We start from the raw sequence: 17,934 nt of genomic DNA on the forward strand, positions 1-17,934 counted from the left end.
CAATGAAAGCTGCCTCAGGGTGTGCAGTTTGTTGTTGGCTAATGGCTGTGTGCAGTTCTTTCATTGCAATTTTGGCATTAGCATCCGGGGCTACATATACGGCTATTACGGCTATTACTAGGATTCTTAGTTACTTCTCCCCTCGTGAACATAGGAGACACATTTAGTGAATTAGCAATAATGATTTCAAACACTAAATTGTTGGAGACTTAATGCTGGACACATGCTGATAAAACAAAAGCAAGAAGTTTGCCTTTCAAAAAACAGCTCTCTGGAAGAGGGAAAGTGACTCATGGTGGGAGGGTTCCTGTGAGTGGAGGACTTGCATGACTTGTTGAGCCTGTCTCTTCCCCAAAGCTCAGCACATGATGTTCAGCAGGGAGAGCTGCTCCTGAGACACGGGGACAGGCTGAGACACGGGGACAGGCTGCAACATGGACAGGCTGAACGGAGAGGACATAGCTCTGAATAAACTGGGGGATATAGAGGTAGACAATGCAGACCTCTCCCATTACTGTTCTATTATGCTCTACTCTATTCTTTTCCATCTAATGTTTCTCCCCATACTGTTCTTTCTGTCTTCTGACTTATTCTATTCTTATGTTCTGTTCTATTTAAGGTTCTATTCAATCCTCATTTGTGTTTATGGTCTGCTGTATTTCATCTATTTTCAATTCTATTCTATTTTATGTTGTGTTCTATTATCTTTTCTTTTTTTCAAAGTTCTGTTCCGTCTTTTTTCTGGTTTAGTTTGTTCTATTTAATGATCTGCTGTATGTTGTACTTTTTGTTCTATGTTATGTTCAGTACTGCTCAATTCTAATGTTGTTTAGTTTCTTATGTTTTCTCTTCTGTTTTATTCCTATCGGTCTTTTACAACAGGACTGTTGACTAACTTAAAACACTTTGGTAAGGGCTGTGAATAGATCATATTTCAATCAGATACAAAGGATAAGCAGCTTCATGTTATACTTCATAACTTCAGCTATGACCCTTAATATTAATGAATGCACCATCCACTAAGGATGTAATTGCACATTTTTGCTTTTAGAGAATAGCAGAGGAATAACAATAGCTGATTCTAACATTTCTGAAAGTGCAGATGTTTAGAAGATGATCATCTTACTATATAAAGTATTCCTTATCTTGTTACTGATCATAGCACTGAACAGACACATTCTGTATGTGAATATAAACGTTAGATGCTGTTGGAGATCTAAGTGACACCACATGGAAGTCTAACTCTCCGGCCTGCAGTCATCACTGTATTAGACTATATGATGACGTATGTGGAGAAACATGCTTATCCAAAGAGGGGCCAAACACCAGGTTCCAAACTTTTTTTTTGCACAAAACAAAAATGCTGTTGACTATTGAACCCCTCTAGCAGCTGCGGGTGTTGACCAGTTACACCGTCGTTAAAGGCTAGAAATATCCAGTTATACTCAAAAAAGCCAAAGTGTACAGAAGAGTAAAGACTTGACCCCCAGGTTGGAAGCCACTATCGAAACACAGGAATGTCAGCGGTGACTTGTGAAGTCAGTGTTTCTGTCTACAGTTGTCAGCTGTTCATTGAGATGAATGAAAGCTGTGTGACTCAGACAGATCTCACCCAGGTGGAACATCTCCTCTCGCTGTGTTACAGGACGGGGCACGTCCCTGAGAGAAACCCTTCGCCACTGATGTGCTTTAACAAACAGAGCACACGTTCTCTCAGTGGAGCAGAGCGACAGCAACGCTTACCTGTCCTCTGGTTTGACTCAAATCACAGATGCATGTTTGCACATGTTTGTGTGAGAAATTGCCAGGTTATTTGAGTTTTAGGAAAAGAATGTCCCACAGTGTGTGTACGTGTACGTGTCGCTGTGCCGCTCCCATTTCTCTGACAACCTGAGTACACAAAGAGCATAGTAACAAAATGAATAACACGTCTGTGTTTTGATTCAAGCTTTGTGACGCGTGAACACAGACCATTCAGATTTGTGAAAGAGAACACAAAATAACAGTTCAACATGTAACCCATGCTGTCAAAGGGATATTGAGTGTGCAAAGGTTATGGCAGATAGTAAAACAAGGCCCCTGTCTTACACAGGAGCAGGAAATAGATGCGTAGTTTTGTAGTCTTTATTGACATATTGTGTCACTTTGTATACCTTTGGTCTCTTTGTGGGGGTTTTGTGTCTCTTGTAGTTGCTTTGTTTCTCTTGTAGTTGCTTTGTTTCTCTTGTAGTTGCTTTGTTTCTCTTGTAGTTGTTGTGTGTCTTTGGAATCCGTTTTATGTATCTTTATTTCCCCCTTTTCAAAGATGCCAGTCTCTTTGCAGCTGTTTTGTAGTTACTTTGAGTCTCTAGCTGGCTGGTACGTGCTTTTTCTTCAAATTATATGTTCTAGTTGAAGACGAGGGGGTCCAGTCCACTGACACATGTGGCCCCTGTGCCTGTGTCCAATTGTTCGATTTTGATATGGCCAGTAATTCATCCATGTGACTATGGCTGTAAAATAACACCTGTGTGACCTGGAACCTAACATCCTCCTCTCCTCTCCTCTCCTTTCCTTTCCTTTCCTTTCCTTTCCTCTCCTTTCCTTTCCTTTCCTTTCCTCTCCTCTCCTCTCCTCTCCTGCAGGCGGGGCCAGCCCCACATGGGAAAGCGGGCCGGCCCATCAACATGAATCACTACGCCACAAAGAAGAGTGCGGCTCAGAGCATGCTGGACGTGGCCCTGCTGATGGCCAACTCGTCCCAGCTGAAGAGCGTCCTCTACGTGGGGCCTCACTACCGGTTCTACCTGCCCCTCCTCGTGCTGCTGTCTCTGTCCATCACTCTACAAGTGATGGTGGGGCTGCTCCTCATCTTTATCGGCAAGTCACTCTTTGCATCTCCATTGTTATTATTCCCTCTGTTGCACTTTAAATGCAGAACTCTGATCCTGGAATCTTAAATGGGGAAAATAATCAAAAGCATGTGTTTTAACAGACAGGGTTAAGAGAGTTACTTAAACAATGGAACCTAACTTACATTTCAAACAATGTAATCAGTAACTTCATCGATGTATCACAATATAAAAGTAACCTGATTACTTTCAGCTACTTTATGGTTACTGTACCTCGATATCAAATGCAATGTATACAATGTATATAAGAGAGAACATAAATAATAATCATATTTTCTCTACTTAAGGTTATTATGTAAAGCAACACAACAATATGATCTAAGAAGAAAACAGGGAGTTTTGTATAAAAAAGGCCCACAGAATAGTAGTTTACAAATTCTTTATTAGTTTAAAACATTTATTAAAAGCAAACACAGTATTTTTGGATAATAAATCAGGTGTCCAGCTACTCATATGTATATATATATATATTGTAACTTTGTAATCCTCCTAATAACCCCCATTTTTGAAAAATGTATCAGTAATCTGATTACACATTGTTTTAAATATATCTGTAAGGGAATAAAGTGACCTTTCTTTTAGTATCCTGATTACTTCTTCTAGTTATATGTAATCCGTGATCAATCAAGAGAGGGCAATCCAAGTTGAAAGCAAGCTCCATCCTTGTCTCATCACGAAAACACAACACCAGTTTCCTTCAATAAAAGGTCATAAGGTCGTCCCTCTGTCCCTCTGTCCCTCTGTCCCTCTGTCCCTCTGTCCCTCTGTCCCTCTATCCCTCTGTCCCTCTGCGTCTCTGCGTCTCTGCGTCTCTGCGTCTGTGTGTCTGTGCGCCTCTGCGTCTGTGTGTCTCTGTGTCTCTGTCTCTGCGTCTCTGCGTCTCTGCGTCTCTGTGTCTCTGCGTCTCTGTGTCTCTGTGTCTCTGTGTCTCTGTGTCTCTGTGTCTCTGTGTCTCTGCGTCTCTGTGTCTGTGTGTCTCTGTGTCTGTGTGTCTGTGTGTCTCTGCGTCTGTGTGTCTCTGTGTCTCTGTGTCTCTGTGTCTCTGTGTCTCTGCGTCTCTGTGTCTCTGCGTCTCTGCGTCTGTGTGTCTGTGCGCCTCTGCGTCTGTGTGTCTCTGTGTCTCTGTCTCTGCGTCTCTGCGTCTCTGCGTCTCTGCGTCTCTGTGTCTCTGTGTCTCTGTGTCTCTGTGTCTCTGTGTCTCTGTGTCTCCGCGTCTCTGTGTCTCTGTGTCTCTGGCTCATCAGCTTCATGCGGCTCATTTAGTTGTTGCTCGATGTGATTCTGTGCCAGCAGTGAAGTACGATCTGAACGATGTGAGGAAACACGCCAAGTTAAACAGGATGAACAACGCAGCCACATTGTTCGTCTTCTTCACCGTCCTCGTCAACATCTTCATCACAGCACTGGGATTCGAGGGATATTCTGTCAGGTAGGCCGTTACTATGGAAGAGTATAACGGGATAGAGAGGAGGAAGTGTTGAGAACAAATGGCAGTGGAGAACACAGTCCAAAAGTGGATCAAAATGTCCAGGATCAAATCAAAATGTCAAGAATAAATTGAAATGGACAAGAACACATTTAGGATGTTTAGCATAAAGAGGAAATATGTTTTATCTTGCAGTATCAGAGCATGTAAAGGCCAACGTTTGTCTTTACATTTTGACAATTCAAAATACACAAATCTCGTCCAGAAGCCTTTCTTATGTCATGAAGCTTGTTCTTGTTTGACTTCCCAGGTCACCAATGTCACCTGTGATGTTGCCAGAGCATCATCACTCCCTCCTGCCCAACGACCTCAACAACACTTCAGGCCCACTCACTGCTGTTGAACTCAATGCAACCACCGATTGACTACCAAAAACCTCAACTCAATCACATGACCACTGCCTTGAGCTAATAAGATTCCACCACACTAATGCAGAACAATTATTTTGATCTTGTAAATATAACATATTTTTGTTCACATGTTAGATTGTTGGAATAAATCTTAAGTTTTGTAACTAAATAGTTGTATGTGTATTTGACAGTATGAATGGAAACGTGTCTTCTATTCTGCAAATATTTAACTCTCGTTCTGAGCTCGATTGCATTTTTGCATCCTTTAGGAATTAATCTCCAATGATTTTTTGACAGAAAGCTCAAAAACTCTCAGAGCAGGGGAACGTATGGATACATTCATATTTATTAACCCAACTACACGACAGCCTTTGATTTTTGATTGGAAGCGCTATTAGGACGGCCTGTAGCCTGTTGCGCCACATGATATGATCACATACTGTATATTATCTCAGTCAAAACAAATCATAGAGCAGCTGCAAAATAAAAAATGATTAACTTGGTCTCTGCACTCAGGGAAAACATAGTTTGACATGCCATGCAAGAAAGCAAAGAAAAGGAGAGTACATTATTCTTTATTTTGTACTATTATCAACTAATTATTCCATAATGGTTCCCTAACCTGTCTGTCACTCTCAGCCACTGGTTCTATTGAAGATGGACAACTTTGTTTGGGACTATTTTCAGTGGCGGATTCATCTACATTGTTGCTGTAGTATTTGGGCCAGAGGATGGTGCATGTGGGACTTTGTCAATATATACTACACAGTGTGTGTGTGTGTGTTCTTGGAGGAACAGGCTTGGTGTTCACATTTCTTAAAAAAATAGCCAGAAATGAGAGCAGGAACAGTCAGATTTGTGGGTCTGCTTCTCGAGTTATGTTTTTGGGTCACCTCGACCACCAGTGAACGACATATTGTTGCAAGCTATGGTTTTCCGACGTGGTATGGTTTTTGGAAGTGTCTCTCGTTACACTGGAGAAATTGTGCACTGCCTTTGTAGGACAAAAGTACACATTTCAATGAAAATCTACAGGTGCAGGTAAAAAAAAAAAAAAAACGTAGGCAAGAAAAAGACAAAACATCCACAAAGTGTATTAAAAGCTATTACAAATATTTTAATTGTGGGATATTTGGATCCAACAGAGATCTTTTTTAGGCATTGTCAAATACCTAACAAAGCACAAACAATATGACCTGTATGATTGACAGGCAATCTGCTCACAAGTTGGACCAATCAATGCTACAAATAAAACCTTCACCGCCAAAATGACACCGCTACATTCAGAAATGCAGTAATTGAACTAAACATGATTGAGGGACACCATTTCAATGAAATATATATTTATTATAAAAGACAAATGATTGAAATCAATAATTTCTTGTTGGTCAGGGGGAGGGGAGTCTGATAGCCCCCTCCCAATAGGCTCTTCCTACACAGATCATACTCTGTCTGGTTTTGTTCATTTCACTGACTTAGTGACACAGAGAACTAGAATGTTCCTGCCTTTAAGGCATGTGGTCACTCTCTCTACTGCTAACACTATTGGAGAAGAAATGACATGATAACATCCGATCATTGAATCCCAGAAGGATCCTCTTCATTGTTGACCACCCGGCAGTATGCGTAGTAGACGGCTGCTGCTAACACGGCTAGCAGCAGCAGCAGCCGGACCCCCTTCCACACGCTGCAGCCCGACTCCTTCATTCCTGGTGCTGCGCTGTGATTGGCTGTTCTCTTACTGATCTGGACAGGGGGCCTGACGCACAGAGGGAGGAAGACATTTAGAGCGGGCGATGAAGCTGTTTGCCCAAATACAGCACTCGTTTTTAGACCATAGACTTACTCTGTGTATTGGAGCGGTTCCTCCTCTTTATCTGGCTCAGCGTTGCCTCTACGTCTCACACTGAATGGAGAAACAATTAACAATTACATTTCAATTAGGCAATAGAGTGGTGCAGGAATGGGTCCTTAAACATAGAAACAAGTCAGCATTTCACCACTTCCAGTTACCTTTTCTTGAAGTCAACGGTTTTTTGAACGTGTTTATGGTTAGATGCCTGAAATAAGACCTGTCATTAACTCATGCTAAAAAATATGTTGTTTTTGTTCTACGAGATGAAATGCGTCAGTAGTTGACCACTGGGGAATGTCTGAAGATCTTAAAGAGGTCCTATTATACCTATTTGGCTAGCGCTCCAACACATTATACGGAATATGCTAAGGGCTAGGACATTTCCCACTCATCTCTAAGCGGTCAACCACCCAGCTAGCGGGGAACGTTCTCACAACTTTGGCTAACGTTACCTACAGGTTCTAATAAGGTTTTAAAGAAACGTTTTTAATCTGATGTTCAAAGAACCTTTTTAGGATGTTTATTTTTTCAAATAATGTTCCTATAAGGTTTAAGGTTAACTAAGACATAACGTTTTAACTGCAACATTCAGAGGATGTTTTCAGGATGTTATTGAGGCCTGAGATGACAGAACATCTTTTTATAAAACGTTCCTTTAATGTGATATGTTAACAAAGGTGGAACGTTTTGCCTGCAACATTCTAAGGATGTGTTTTGGACGTTGTTGGGTAATACATTAAAGATGTTCTTTATAAAACGTTCCCTCAATGTTACATGATAACAAATGAAGAACATTCTCCAAGAAACATTCTGAAAATGTTTTCAGGATGTTATTCTTTTTTTATAAAACGTTCCTGCTATGGCAAATATTAACACGGTCATGGTCAACGTCAGATTTATTTCTAGAGCGCTTTAAAAAACAAACTTGTTGCATTTGTTTGAAAAGGATGTTTAAAAAAAATCTGATGTCACCACATTTTCCTTTTGAAAAAACAAACATGCACGTAATTCATGATAAGCTGTAAGCAGATATTGCATGTCTTTAAAAACATTCTTGAAATGTTTGGTGATAACCTTCTTAAGATGTTTTTGATAACATTGTTAGAACATTGTGTCCTACTGTTCTTAAAACGTTTTCAGCGGGACGTTTTATTTTGGTTCCCAGAATGTTCTTAGGCCCACAGTGTTCATAATATCATTTGTGTAAAATATCAGAAAATAATCACACTTTTTTCCGACTATAGGTTGTGTCTCGTATGTAGGTTCTAACTGTTAGATAAGCTATCTGAACGTGTGGTTTGTGAGGGCTGCGTATAAACAGTTTCACTGTTTATGCATAGTGGATACAAATCGTTATTGCACCCTTTAGATTTGAGACCGACAGACATATAGAGGAACGGACCGACTGTCACTGCCCGTCCCTGAAACCCCTGTTAGTGTTTGTATGTGTTTGTTTCTACTGTGTGTCTCTCTCTCTGCCTGCTGGTCTGCTCTACACGGCTGGGAGCAACCTCCAATCAACCACACCTGCAACCGGCTCATCAGCCACACTATGAAAGCCTGCAGCCTGCACTCATTCCCTGCTGGATTGTTGCCGTGAACGGTTTGTTGCGTGCCGCTCTAGCTTTTTACCAGCATATCTCATATTCTTTGACAGCTTTGCCTTCCTTTGCCTCACACTCATTTGTATGTCTCTCCCAGGAGGAATCCAAGGCCTCCACACTCCCAAGACCAGCCAGGCCTCTCCACTCTGGAACAACTGTTTCCCACTGCTGCCATAACCAACCTCCACTCCCAGCTCCCCTTTTCTAATACACACATGTTACTTTCACCAGCTGATTCCGAGTCATAATTGTACATGTGTTAATAGTCAAATTCCAATAGTTAAGTAAACTATCAAAATCATCCTAATGACCACAGAGGTCAGTGCACTTACCCAGGAACTTTGAGTTGAACAATTACAGGAATATTATGTCTTTATGTTCTAATAATGTAAACATATTTTTAGTAAATTGTTACCACAGAACATTTGCATAATGTTTTAAACATAAAGCATGTTATCCTTCTCTCAAATAATAACATTCTGGCAACAAAAACAAATCTAACTTGCAGCTGAAAACATTTAAGAACAGTAGGGCATAATGTTCTCACAATGTTATCAACAACATTTTAAGAATGTTTTTAGCGAACGTTATCCTACCTTTCAGAAGAACGTTTTGGAAACCAAAAGAAAACTTCTCGCTGAAAACATTCCTAGAACAATGACTGTAACATTCTCAGAATGTTTTTAGAACCAAAAATTTCTAGCTGGGCCAATCACAACAGAGCCGGCCAGCTAACCAATCAGAGCAGACTGGGCTCTGGTTTCAGACAGAGGGTGAAAAGAGGTGCTGCAGCACAGGCAGTATGAGAACAATAAAGAGCTTTTAGAACATTAAAGCATGGAGACATGTAGAGACACTACATACTGATATACACCTGGACATCAGCAGGAGAGGACTCTTTAAAGTAGAGACACTACATACTGATATACACCTGAACATCAGCAGGAGAGGACTCTTTAAAGTAGAGACACTACATACTGATATACACCTGGACATCAGCAGGAGAGGACTCTTTAAAGTAGATACACTACATACTGATATACACCTGAACATCAGCAGGAGAGGACTCTTTAAAGTAGAGACACTACATACTGATATACACCTGAACATCAGCAGGAGAGGACTCTTTAAAGTAGAGACACTACATACTGACATACACCTGAACATCAGCAGGAGAGAACTCTTTAAAGTAGAGACACTACATACTGATATACACCTGAACATCAGCAGGAGAGGACTCTTTAAAGTAGAGACACTACATACTGATATACACCTGAACATCAGCAGGAGAGGACTCTTTAAAGTAGAGACACTACATACTGATATACACCTGATCATCAGCAGGAGAGGACTCTTTAAAGTAGAGACACTACATACTGATATACACCTGAACATCAGCAGGAGAGGACTCTTTAAAGTAGAGACACTACATACTGATATACACCTGAACATCAGCAGGAGAGGACTCTTTAAAGTAGAGACACTACATACTGATATACACCTGAACATCAGCAGGAGAGGACTCTTTAAAGTAGAGACACTACATACTGATATACACCTGAACATCAGCAGGAGAGGACTCTTTAAAGTAGAGACACTACATACTGATATACACCTGAACATCAGCAGGAGAGGACTCTTTAAAGTAGAGACACTACATACTGATATACACCTGAACATCAGCAGGAGAGGACTCTTTAAAGTAGAGACACTACATACTGATATACACCTGAACATCAGCAGGAGAGGACTCTTTAAAGTAGAGACACTACATACTGATATACACCTGCACATCAGCAGGAGAGGACTCTTTAAAGTAGAGACACTACATACTGATATGAACCTAAAGATGAGCTAAATATTTTCTTTAAAAAAACAGCAGTTGCTAACAAGTGAAACATTAGCTGCCTTTAGCTTTACGGTGCAGCCATGAGACTATAAAGAAGTGTTTTTTTTAGAACCTTACTTTAGCTTTTTACTTGATATTGCATTTACGCAAATCCCAAAAGTGATGTTGGTATGTGGATATCATCCTTCACTTGTCATCATTCAAATGTGAAATTGCATGATGAACACATTCAATGAACTAACTGACAAACAACCTGGGGCAGGCAGGTGTTCTGGAAGTTCCTAAACAGCCATATACAGTAACAGGGGGTTACTGATAAACTGGTGCCACCTCACAGGCTCATCAGGTTTTTGACGTGTGTGTGTGTGTGTGTGTGTGTGTGTGTGTGTGTGTGTGTGTGTGTGTGTGGTTGACTCTACTCACACATCAGAATTCACTTCTTGTCTGACCTGTGAAATGAAAGCAGAAGTTTGTGAGATTATTTACAGTAACAGAGGAATCAGACCCAGAGGGATGATGGGACATCAGGACTCACCGGGCTGTGGTGGTATGTGATGTAGGTTACTTCCTCCACTGTAAAGAATAAAAAGACTCATAATTATAATTTGGCACAGATTTATCGACTCTACTGACTTTGAAAGTTTAAGGATAAGATGAAGAATAATACATTTACATGTTATTAGCTGACCCTTTTTATCCAAAGCGACTTACATGCACGTGAATACTGTAGACATGCCTACATGAGTGATTGTGTAGTTTGGTATCTTGCCCAAGGACACTTGTATTGAGGAAAAAGGTGCCTGACTAAGGATGTATAACAAGAATCACCGGCAGCCCAACGATTTGAATTATTATGCGTCCGTGCTGTGTATTGCAATAACAATCCAGTGCATTATTCTTTTCCTTATATCTCTATTTGTTTTGACAAACTTTTTGCTAATTCCGCTGACCTCACCAAAAACAAAGTTAAATTTGTCTGTGCATATTAATCATTTATACAATAAAAAGACCAATAATTAGAGCTCAATTCAATATTGCCATGCAAAACATCAACAACAAAAAACACCACTATCCACCTGCTTCTTTAAAATCCCTAAATGTTCTGGTGCCAACCATCATCATCAACTCCGTCACAAATAAATCCAGTGACAAACGGCATACCCTCCTCTCTGTAGAACGTCTTATCAGGCGAGGGTACTTCCACCGGAGCATCCTCCATGGCCTTCTCAAGCTTCTTCTCATACAGCTTCCGTGTAGAGTCTGTTTACACACACACACACACACACACACACACACACACACACACACACACACACACAACACACACACACACACACACACACACACACACACACACACACACACACACACACACACACAACACACACCACACACACACACACACACACACACACACACACACACACACTGCTTCAATATCTTTACCACAGATTACAGAAATGTACACAAAATGACTTCTCTGCATCGACTTTGGAGAAATATATAGATTTAGGCTGAAGTGGAATAGTCCATTTAGCTTAGGAACCTTCCTAACGGAGTGAAATGACCCGGAAGTCCCTCAGTGGCAGCCATGATAAGAGCCGTTCCAATTCTCTAGGTGATAGGAAAGGAGGTTTCAAACTTCCTTTATAACCTCCTTTAGCTTAGGAACCACTGGACCTCCCTAACCGAAAGGAGAGGAGAAAATGCTGCCCCACAATGCATTGCAGACGCAGCATTTGCCGTCACTCAACAGTCGGCCGTTCACGGAAACCACCGATTATGACCGAGAAATGATATCATGAAAGTTACGGTGCTTATTAAGCATTTTAAAACGTATGTGGTAAGTTGCCAAAGTGCTTTGTTCTGAACGTTCATCAGTATTATAATCAAAGAGAGAAATATGAACTTTAGTTTTTACTGAAATGATCAAATAAAGTCAACATTTCACAGTCTTTACTGAGCTGTGGGGTTTGTTCAACTTTTAAAAGATGTTTGAATGGTGATATACACAGTGATAGATGTTAAAGGTGGGGTAGGTAAGTTTCAGAAAGCGGCTCGAGTGCACTAACATTTGAAAGTACACAGCCGAAAAGAATCCGCCCCTTCCTTCAGACTTCCTTACAGAGCACCTCCTCCAACACACATGAACGCGCACATGACGTCAGCAGACTGGTGAAAGTGGCCGCCTGTTGCTGGCGAGTCATTGAAGTACTGCTGCAATGAACGCCCAATGACGGCACGCCCAATGAGGGCACGAGATACATTTGTGCGTGCACGAGATGGAAGGCTGACAGACAGGGCGGCAATCCAATCTGTTTATCCGGCCCGGCTAAACGGATTGGTTGTACTTTTTACAGTATTACGGCTTCCACAGATGACATTTTTTTATGTATTTGTTGTCAAAGCACTTAAGATATTCATTGCTATCGGATGTTAAGAGCATTCCATGGAATATAACAAAAAGTGTATCTCGAGCCGGTTTCTGAAACTTACCTACCCCACCTTTAAGGACTAACGGTTATAATACTGTTTTCTCGATTGCTAACACACTAAAATTCTACATAAAGCACAATTATTTTAACTAACATTGAAAGAGCAAAACATCGGCTCAAATCTCTAAAACTCTAAACACGTTTTCAGCTTTTCACACAATTTGCAAATCAACATGGCACTTTGTGCAAACCTCTGCACACGTCTCTCCACGTAAGACACAGGAATCTGACATAAAGTCACGTGTTAGCAGGTTTAAAACACTGATATTCAAAATGCCTCACACATGGATCAATGATCAAGAAACACGTTCCACCCGACCAAACACCTGAATGCATCATTGTTGGCTCATCAATCAGGATGTTAGCACTATAAAAAGACCACAGGTGAGTACTTTCTTACAGCAACAATGGAAGCCAACATGGAAGCAAGAGGAATAGGAAGAGCTGGGCTGAGAGTGAGAGGAGGAGGAAGAGGTGGGTGAGAGTGAGAGGAGGAGGAAGAGGTGGGTGAGAGTGAGAGGAGGAGGAAGAGGTGGGTGAGAGTGAGAGGAGGAGGAAGAGGTGGGTGAGAGTGAGAGGAGGAGGAAGAGGTGGGTGAGAGTGAGAGGAGGAGGAGGAAGAGGTGGTGAGAGTGAGAGTGAGAGGAGGAGGAAGAGGTGGGTGAGAGTGAGAGGAGGGAGAATGAGAGGTAGAGGTAGAGCTGGAGGGAGAGGACGTGGACAAAGAAGAATACTCTCTAATGAAATGAAATGTTATCAACCATGGTTTGACGATGAGAGAGGCTGGACATAGGGTTCAGCCTAATCTAAGCCGATGTACTGTTGCCTCTGTAATCCGGACACTTAGACTTGAAAACAGGTTAGTTACCAGTTTGTAGCTCTGCATAACTCATGATATATCAGAGCTTATATCTGTTGTGTGAAACATATTTACTTCATTACTGTAATTGAATTGTTGGCATGTAGCATACTATAACTGTACAGAAATCCTGCACAATGTACTGTGTTAAACTTACTTTGATACAACACAGACACTGACCGACCACTATGTCTTTGTTGTTTATCTGAAGGACTGAGAAACAAAGAGGTGGAAGGCTAAGGGTTTTCAATGAGGCATAGGAAGCTTCAGTTACAAACTGGGTTTGGGCAAACAGTGCATCACACTTAGAGAGATCCGAAGCATAGTAGCTATGTGCTGAGATGCTGCACAATGTTATCTTTGAATAAAATGTGATTTATTTCAACAACTCATTTGTATTTCTTCCTTTACTGTATTTCTGTAAACTCAAGCAATCTTTCTCTGCAGAACCCTCTCTGTACAGAGCATAGATGAACGTGCTTTAGAGTATGCTCAGCAGTGTACAGTTGGGTGGTCAAACAATCTAGTATTATGAATGAAGTGTTATATTTGGTGCTAAAGTTTGCATTTGGTAAGTGTTTATAGTTTTGAGTGCAGTTCTTCACTTAGCAGGAGAAATGAGGAGTTTGCACTTTGGGTGTGTGGTTTAGTGAATTGTGTTTAGTGTTCTGAGAAACTGAGCAATAAAAAAAAAACGTGTGTTAGCAATCGAGAAAAACTGTAAATACATTTGTATTGATTTTAAGATATTTTCATAGTTCATACGATCTTTGGGATCATTTGTATTAATGTGGACCGGAGGGAGAGGGTGACGAGCATAAGTTTCACTTTCCTTTTTTATTTCAATTCCAGCTTTGGTCATGAAGAATATGTTTCTCTGTTGTCCACGTTCATAAAGCATAAAACAACAGCATCAGAGCACGGTGCAGAGTCTCTAGATGAGTTTACAGTAGTCCCTCGTTCTTATTAAACATCCATGTTGTAGTCCTCTGTATAGAAAACTGTAGTTTCCATAGTTTCCCCACAGCAGCAGACGCACATTCATGACGTCCGCTGGCGCATCATAAACACGTCGGATAGTGAAAGTGCTGTCGGATTCTCTAAAGTACCGCAGTCTCTTCTCCTAAGTCCTTTTGAATTCTCCTATCCACTATCCCTTAACCCCGTGACGTTTCACTCAGAGGTCAAGGAATAGACGATAGGGTTAGACGTTAAGAGCTGATTGTTGGATTATCCGACCGCAAACTTAGATTTAAAATGCTTCATCATGTGAAAAAGTCAAATGAATATGTGTTTTATGAATATGGATTAGGAGTTTGATTATATCTAATCTTTAATTAGATGTAGTTTAGGGAATAAAACAGATGATTACTCAAAAGGTAAACAAAAACATGAGCAACTAGAAAAATATGTTAAACATTGCTGTGCAAACTGTGAATATTATTTTGGTCTGTGCAATGGACAGTGAACTCATTGAGGCTGTCATTGTTTCTGTCTGCCATCATCTTTTTTTCTTTCTATCACAATTATCATAATGGTATAATAACAGTTCTCCCTCCAACACTTACCACTAGTTAAACATCATTATGTCAGTAATGTGGGAACTTTCTTACCGACTATAGGTCCATGTGTGATGCCATACTCAGAGAGCAACTTGCTGAGCTCCTCGTCACTTTTCTCTCTCAAAGGCATCTGCAGACAGACCAAGGGACGGATATAGGATCAGAGAGATATGTAGAAACAGATAAGTAGAAAACAGGAGGTGGAAGAAGTACTCACATTATTTACTAAGGTAAAAGTAGCAATACTACAGTGTACAAATACTCAGTTACAAGTAAAAGTCCAGCATCCAAAATTGTACTTAAGTAAAAGTAAAAAAGTATTAGCATAAAAAAATACTTTACCAGAAGTATGCGTAATGCAAAATGGCTATTTTTAAGCACCAAGTGGGGTTTATTTGAATTCATGTCTACACTACATGGCTAGCAGGAGTATATACAGTCATTCAATTAGCTCCACCTTTACCAGCAGAGATTAACACATGCACATTAATGCATGGATAATCATAATTCAGTAAATGAATATATATATAATTCTAAAATTGGATATTACGCACAATAATTACGAATTTGCTTTTGTACTTGTATGTATATTTTCATGCAAATACTTGCATACTTTTACAAAGATAAGATTTTCTATGCAGGACTTTTACTTATAACAGTATTTTTCCACTGTATTATTTCCACTTTTACTTGTGTTAAATATCTGACTTCTGACTACTTCTTCAACCACTGTTATGTCAAATAAATGTAGTGGAGTAAGAAGTACAACATTTGCCTACAAAATGTAGTGAAGTAAAAGTATAAAGTAGTAACATCTAAAAATACAATTAAAATGTTTCACTTAGTAGTGAATGTACTTGGTTACATTACAGCACTGGAACAAACAGAAACCGAGTGGACGGACACTGCGCCCACAGTGAAGGCAACATTTGAAGTACTCTGTCCCGCCCTTTTATTCCCTGCTACACCTCGGCCACTGTCTGGCCATAACCTCTCAAAGCTGATAACCACATAAAACTTCGCGGCTTTTAAAAAAATAAATCTTGCACGCGTCTAAAACGCACGCGATTAAAAAGGGGAAGAAATAGTTCTTCATGCTTAACGTTAAAGTAAGTGTATAAGTCTTACCTTTGAAAAGACAAACGAGTTGAAAAGAGTGTAAAGCAGCTGCTGTGGAGCAGGGAGCAGGAGTGGGTGTAGCTGAGGCACATCCGTAGGACGTTTCTTGGCACACCTTCAGAACTACGAGCCTCCTCCTCCTCCTCGGTGGAACTGCGCATTTCCTTCTGGAAAGAGTCCACTGCTTCTTTATCTTCTACACAGAATAATTATGTGGTATCCAAGTGTACCGAAATACGCAGAGTGGAGATAAAGCCTATTTAATGGATTACTACCAGTCTTTTTCACGACTTTTTAACGTGCCAAAGTATGAAACCTATGCAGGGGTATACCTTATAGGCTACTTGAGTAAATGTACTTAGTTACTTTAAAGTAAATGGTGTACTTTTACCCCAGTACATTTATTTAATAGGCTACCTTTAGTTACTTTACAGACTTAAATTAGACTTTAGTTACACCTGGAGTAAATTCACAAGCTTTCCAGCAGTAATAAAGCAACTATTTATAAACAATACCCGCAACCTGTAGTTCCATGAGTGAATTATGTTAATTAGTTCATTAGTGATCACTACAATATAAAACATGTAGTAGGCCAACCCAGTCTCACAGCATTTCGTGTTATAGTCACGAAATTAATCCATTGATTCGTGTTCATCAACACGATTTCCCCCTTCTTCTTTTTTTTTTTTAAAAAAGAAAAAGATTTTAAAAGCAATGTATTTCTATTGGTAGTATGTTTCGTGCCTGCGTCTTTTTGTCCGGTTGGGTCTTGGAAGACCGGAAGCTGTGGGCTTCATAAAAACATGTTCTTACTCAATATCAAACCACGATTATTGTTTTTATTTTAAATCGTATAATGTCGGACTTTTCTTGCCGTCCGTGAGGAAAAGAAATGGTGCTCAGTGCCTCAGAATACTGAAATCTGTATTTTTTTAAATATTTTTTTCCTTCTAATTTGTTATTGTTTACATTGCTTTTAAAATCGTTCTGTGTGACACGAAAAAAAGAGGGAAATTGTGTTGGTGAACACGATTCAATAGATACATTTTGTGACTATAACACGAAATGCCGTGAGTAGGCCTATATATAATTCTGAAAATGGGCCATTTTGCAAAATGAGTACTTTTAATGTTGATGCTATAAGTATATTTTGATGCTAATACTTTTGTCCTTTTTGCAGGACTAGAGCATTCCTTCACTTTGGTTCTACTTTTACTTATATCTTCCCCCACCCACGTAAATAAAACAAGAAATAATGGCGGAATTCCATTTAGCTGCTTCACTAGTGGTTATGTTCATAGCACACACTATGAAGCTGGCAACACACTTGAATCTTGAACATATAATCTAACATAGCCAAGTTAATACGATTACTAGCACATGCTTTTCTTCTTTGAGAAGTGAAAAAGGCCTGACAGCTTTTCTTCAGATTTAAAGTTTATGTTTAGTACACATTTAAAAGTACACATTTATAGTCTCACGATTCCCCATTTAAAAAAAAGCAGCCCTCTTGGATAATTCTGTGGAGGATAAAACGTGGCAAAGGGCCCTTCTTTCAGAGAAAATATAGCGCCATCCACTGTGCCCTTCCATTGGAACAAACCTGATAAATTGCCCTGTTTATTGCGCTTTTATGTATGTGTATTAGTTTTAGCGCATGTGTATGAAATATGTTGTTATCATGTGATACAATGTTGTTATGGAATTATATGCTGTATTTTGTGTTGACCTGCCCAGGAGATGTATGTTCTTTTTGTACATGGTCCCTGACAACTAAACCAAATACAATAAAGTAAACTAAACTTGACTGAGAGGTGGCTCATTGGCTTTTTTCTAAGATTTTAGGAAATTCAGGTCTAGACCCA

General features: G+C 40.0%; 2 protein-coding genes across 2 annotated transcripts; one reads left to right on the top strand and one right to left on the bottom strand.

Moving 5' to 3' along the window:
- Window positions 1-356: 356 nt before the first annotated feature.
- si:dkey-93l1.9 (uncharacterized protein LOC562339 homolog) lies at window positions 357-4,896 on the top strand. The gene is made up of 4 exons (XM_034208682.1): window positions 357-488; window positions 2,625-2,859; window positions 4,185-4,320; window positions 4,628-4,896. The coding sequence occupies exons 1-4, from the start codon at window positions 435-437 to the stop codon at window positions 4,740-4,742; spliced, it is 540 nt and encodes a 179-aa protein (XP_034064573.1). The 5' UTR covers window positions 357-434; the 3' UTR covers window positions 4,743-4,896.
- Window positions 4,897-5,819: 923 nt separating this feature from the next.
- On the bottom strand, window positions 5,820-16,200 carry emd (emerin (Emery-Dreifuss muscular dystrophy)). The gene is made up of 7 exons (XM_034208683.1): window positions 16,079-16,200; window positions 15,002-15,080; window positions 11,197-11,295; window positions 10,571-10,608; window positions 10,459-10,484; window positions 6,574-6,633; window positions 5,820-6,486 (listed from the first exon to the last, which is right to left on the bottom strand). The coding sequence occupies exons 2-7, from the start codon at window positions 15,078-15,080 to the stop codon at window positions 6,303-6,305; spliced, it is 486 nt and encodes a 161-aa protein (XP_034064574.1). The 5' UTR covers window positions 16,079-16,200; the 3' UTR covers window positions 5,820-6,302.
- Window positions 16,201-17,934: the final 1,734 nt, after the last annotated feature.

This window comes from Gymnodraco acuticeps, unplaced genomic scaffold, assembly GCF_902827175.1.
Source record: "Gymnodraco acuticeps unplaced genomic scaffold, fGymAcu1.1, whole genome shotgun sequence".
Taxonomy (NCBI): domain Eukaryota; kingdom Metazoa; phylum Chordata; class Actinopteri; order Perciformes; family Bathydraconidae; genus Gymnodraco; species Gymnodraco acuticeps.

Bases quoted from the DNA above. Each gene is read 5' to 3' on its own strand.
- si:dkey-93l1.9 (XM_034208682.1), top strand. From the start codon at position 435: ATGGACAGGCTGAACGGAGAGGACATAGCTCTGAATAAACTGGGGGAT. The intron at 489-2,624 runs GTAGACAATGCA...CCTCTCCTGCAG, and splicing joins ATAAACTGGGGGATATAGAG to GCGGGGCCAGCCCCACATGG. The intron at 2,860-4,184 runs GCAAGTCACTCT...CTGTGCCAGCAG, and splicing joins GCTGCTCCTCATCTTTATCG to TGAAGTACGATCTGAACGAT.
- emd (XM_034208683.1), bottom strand. From the start codon at position 15,080: ATGCCTTTGAGAGAGAAAAGTGACGAGGAGCTCAGCAAGTTGCTCTCT. The intron at 6,634-10,458 runs GTGAGTAGAGTC...TTCTCCATTCAG, and splicing joins CAAGAAGTGAATTCTGATGT to TGTGAGACGTAGAGGCAACG. The intron at 6,487-6,573 runs GTAAGTCTATGG...TCTGTGCGTCAG, and splicing joins GAACCGCTCCAATACACAGA to GCCCCCTGTCCAGATCAGTA.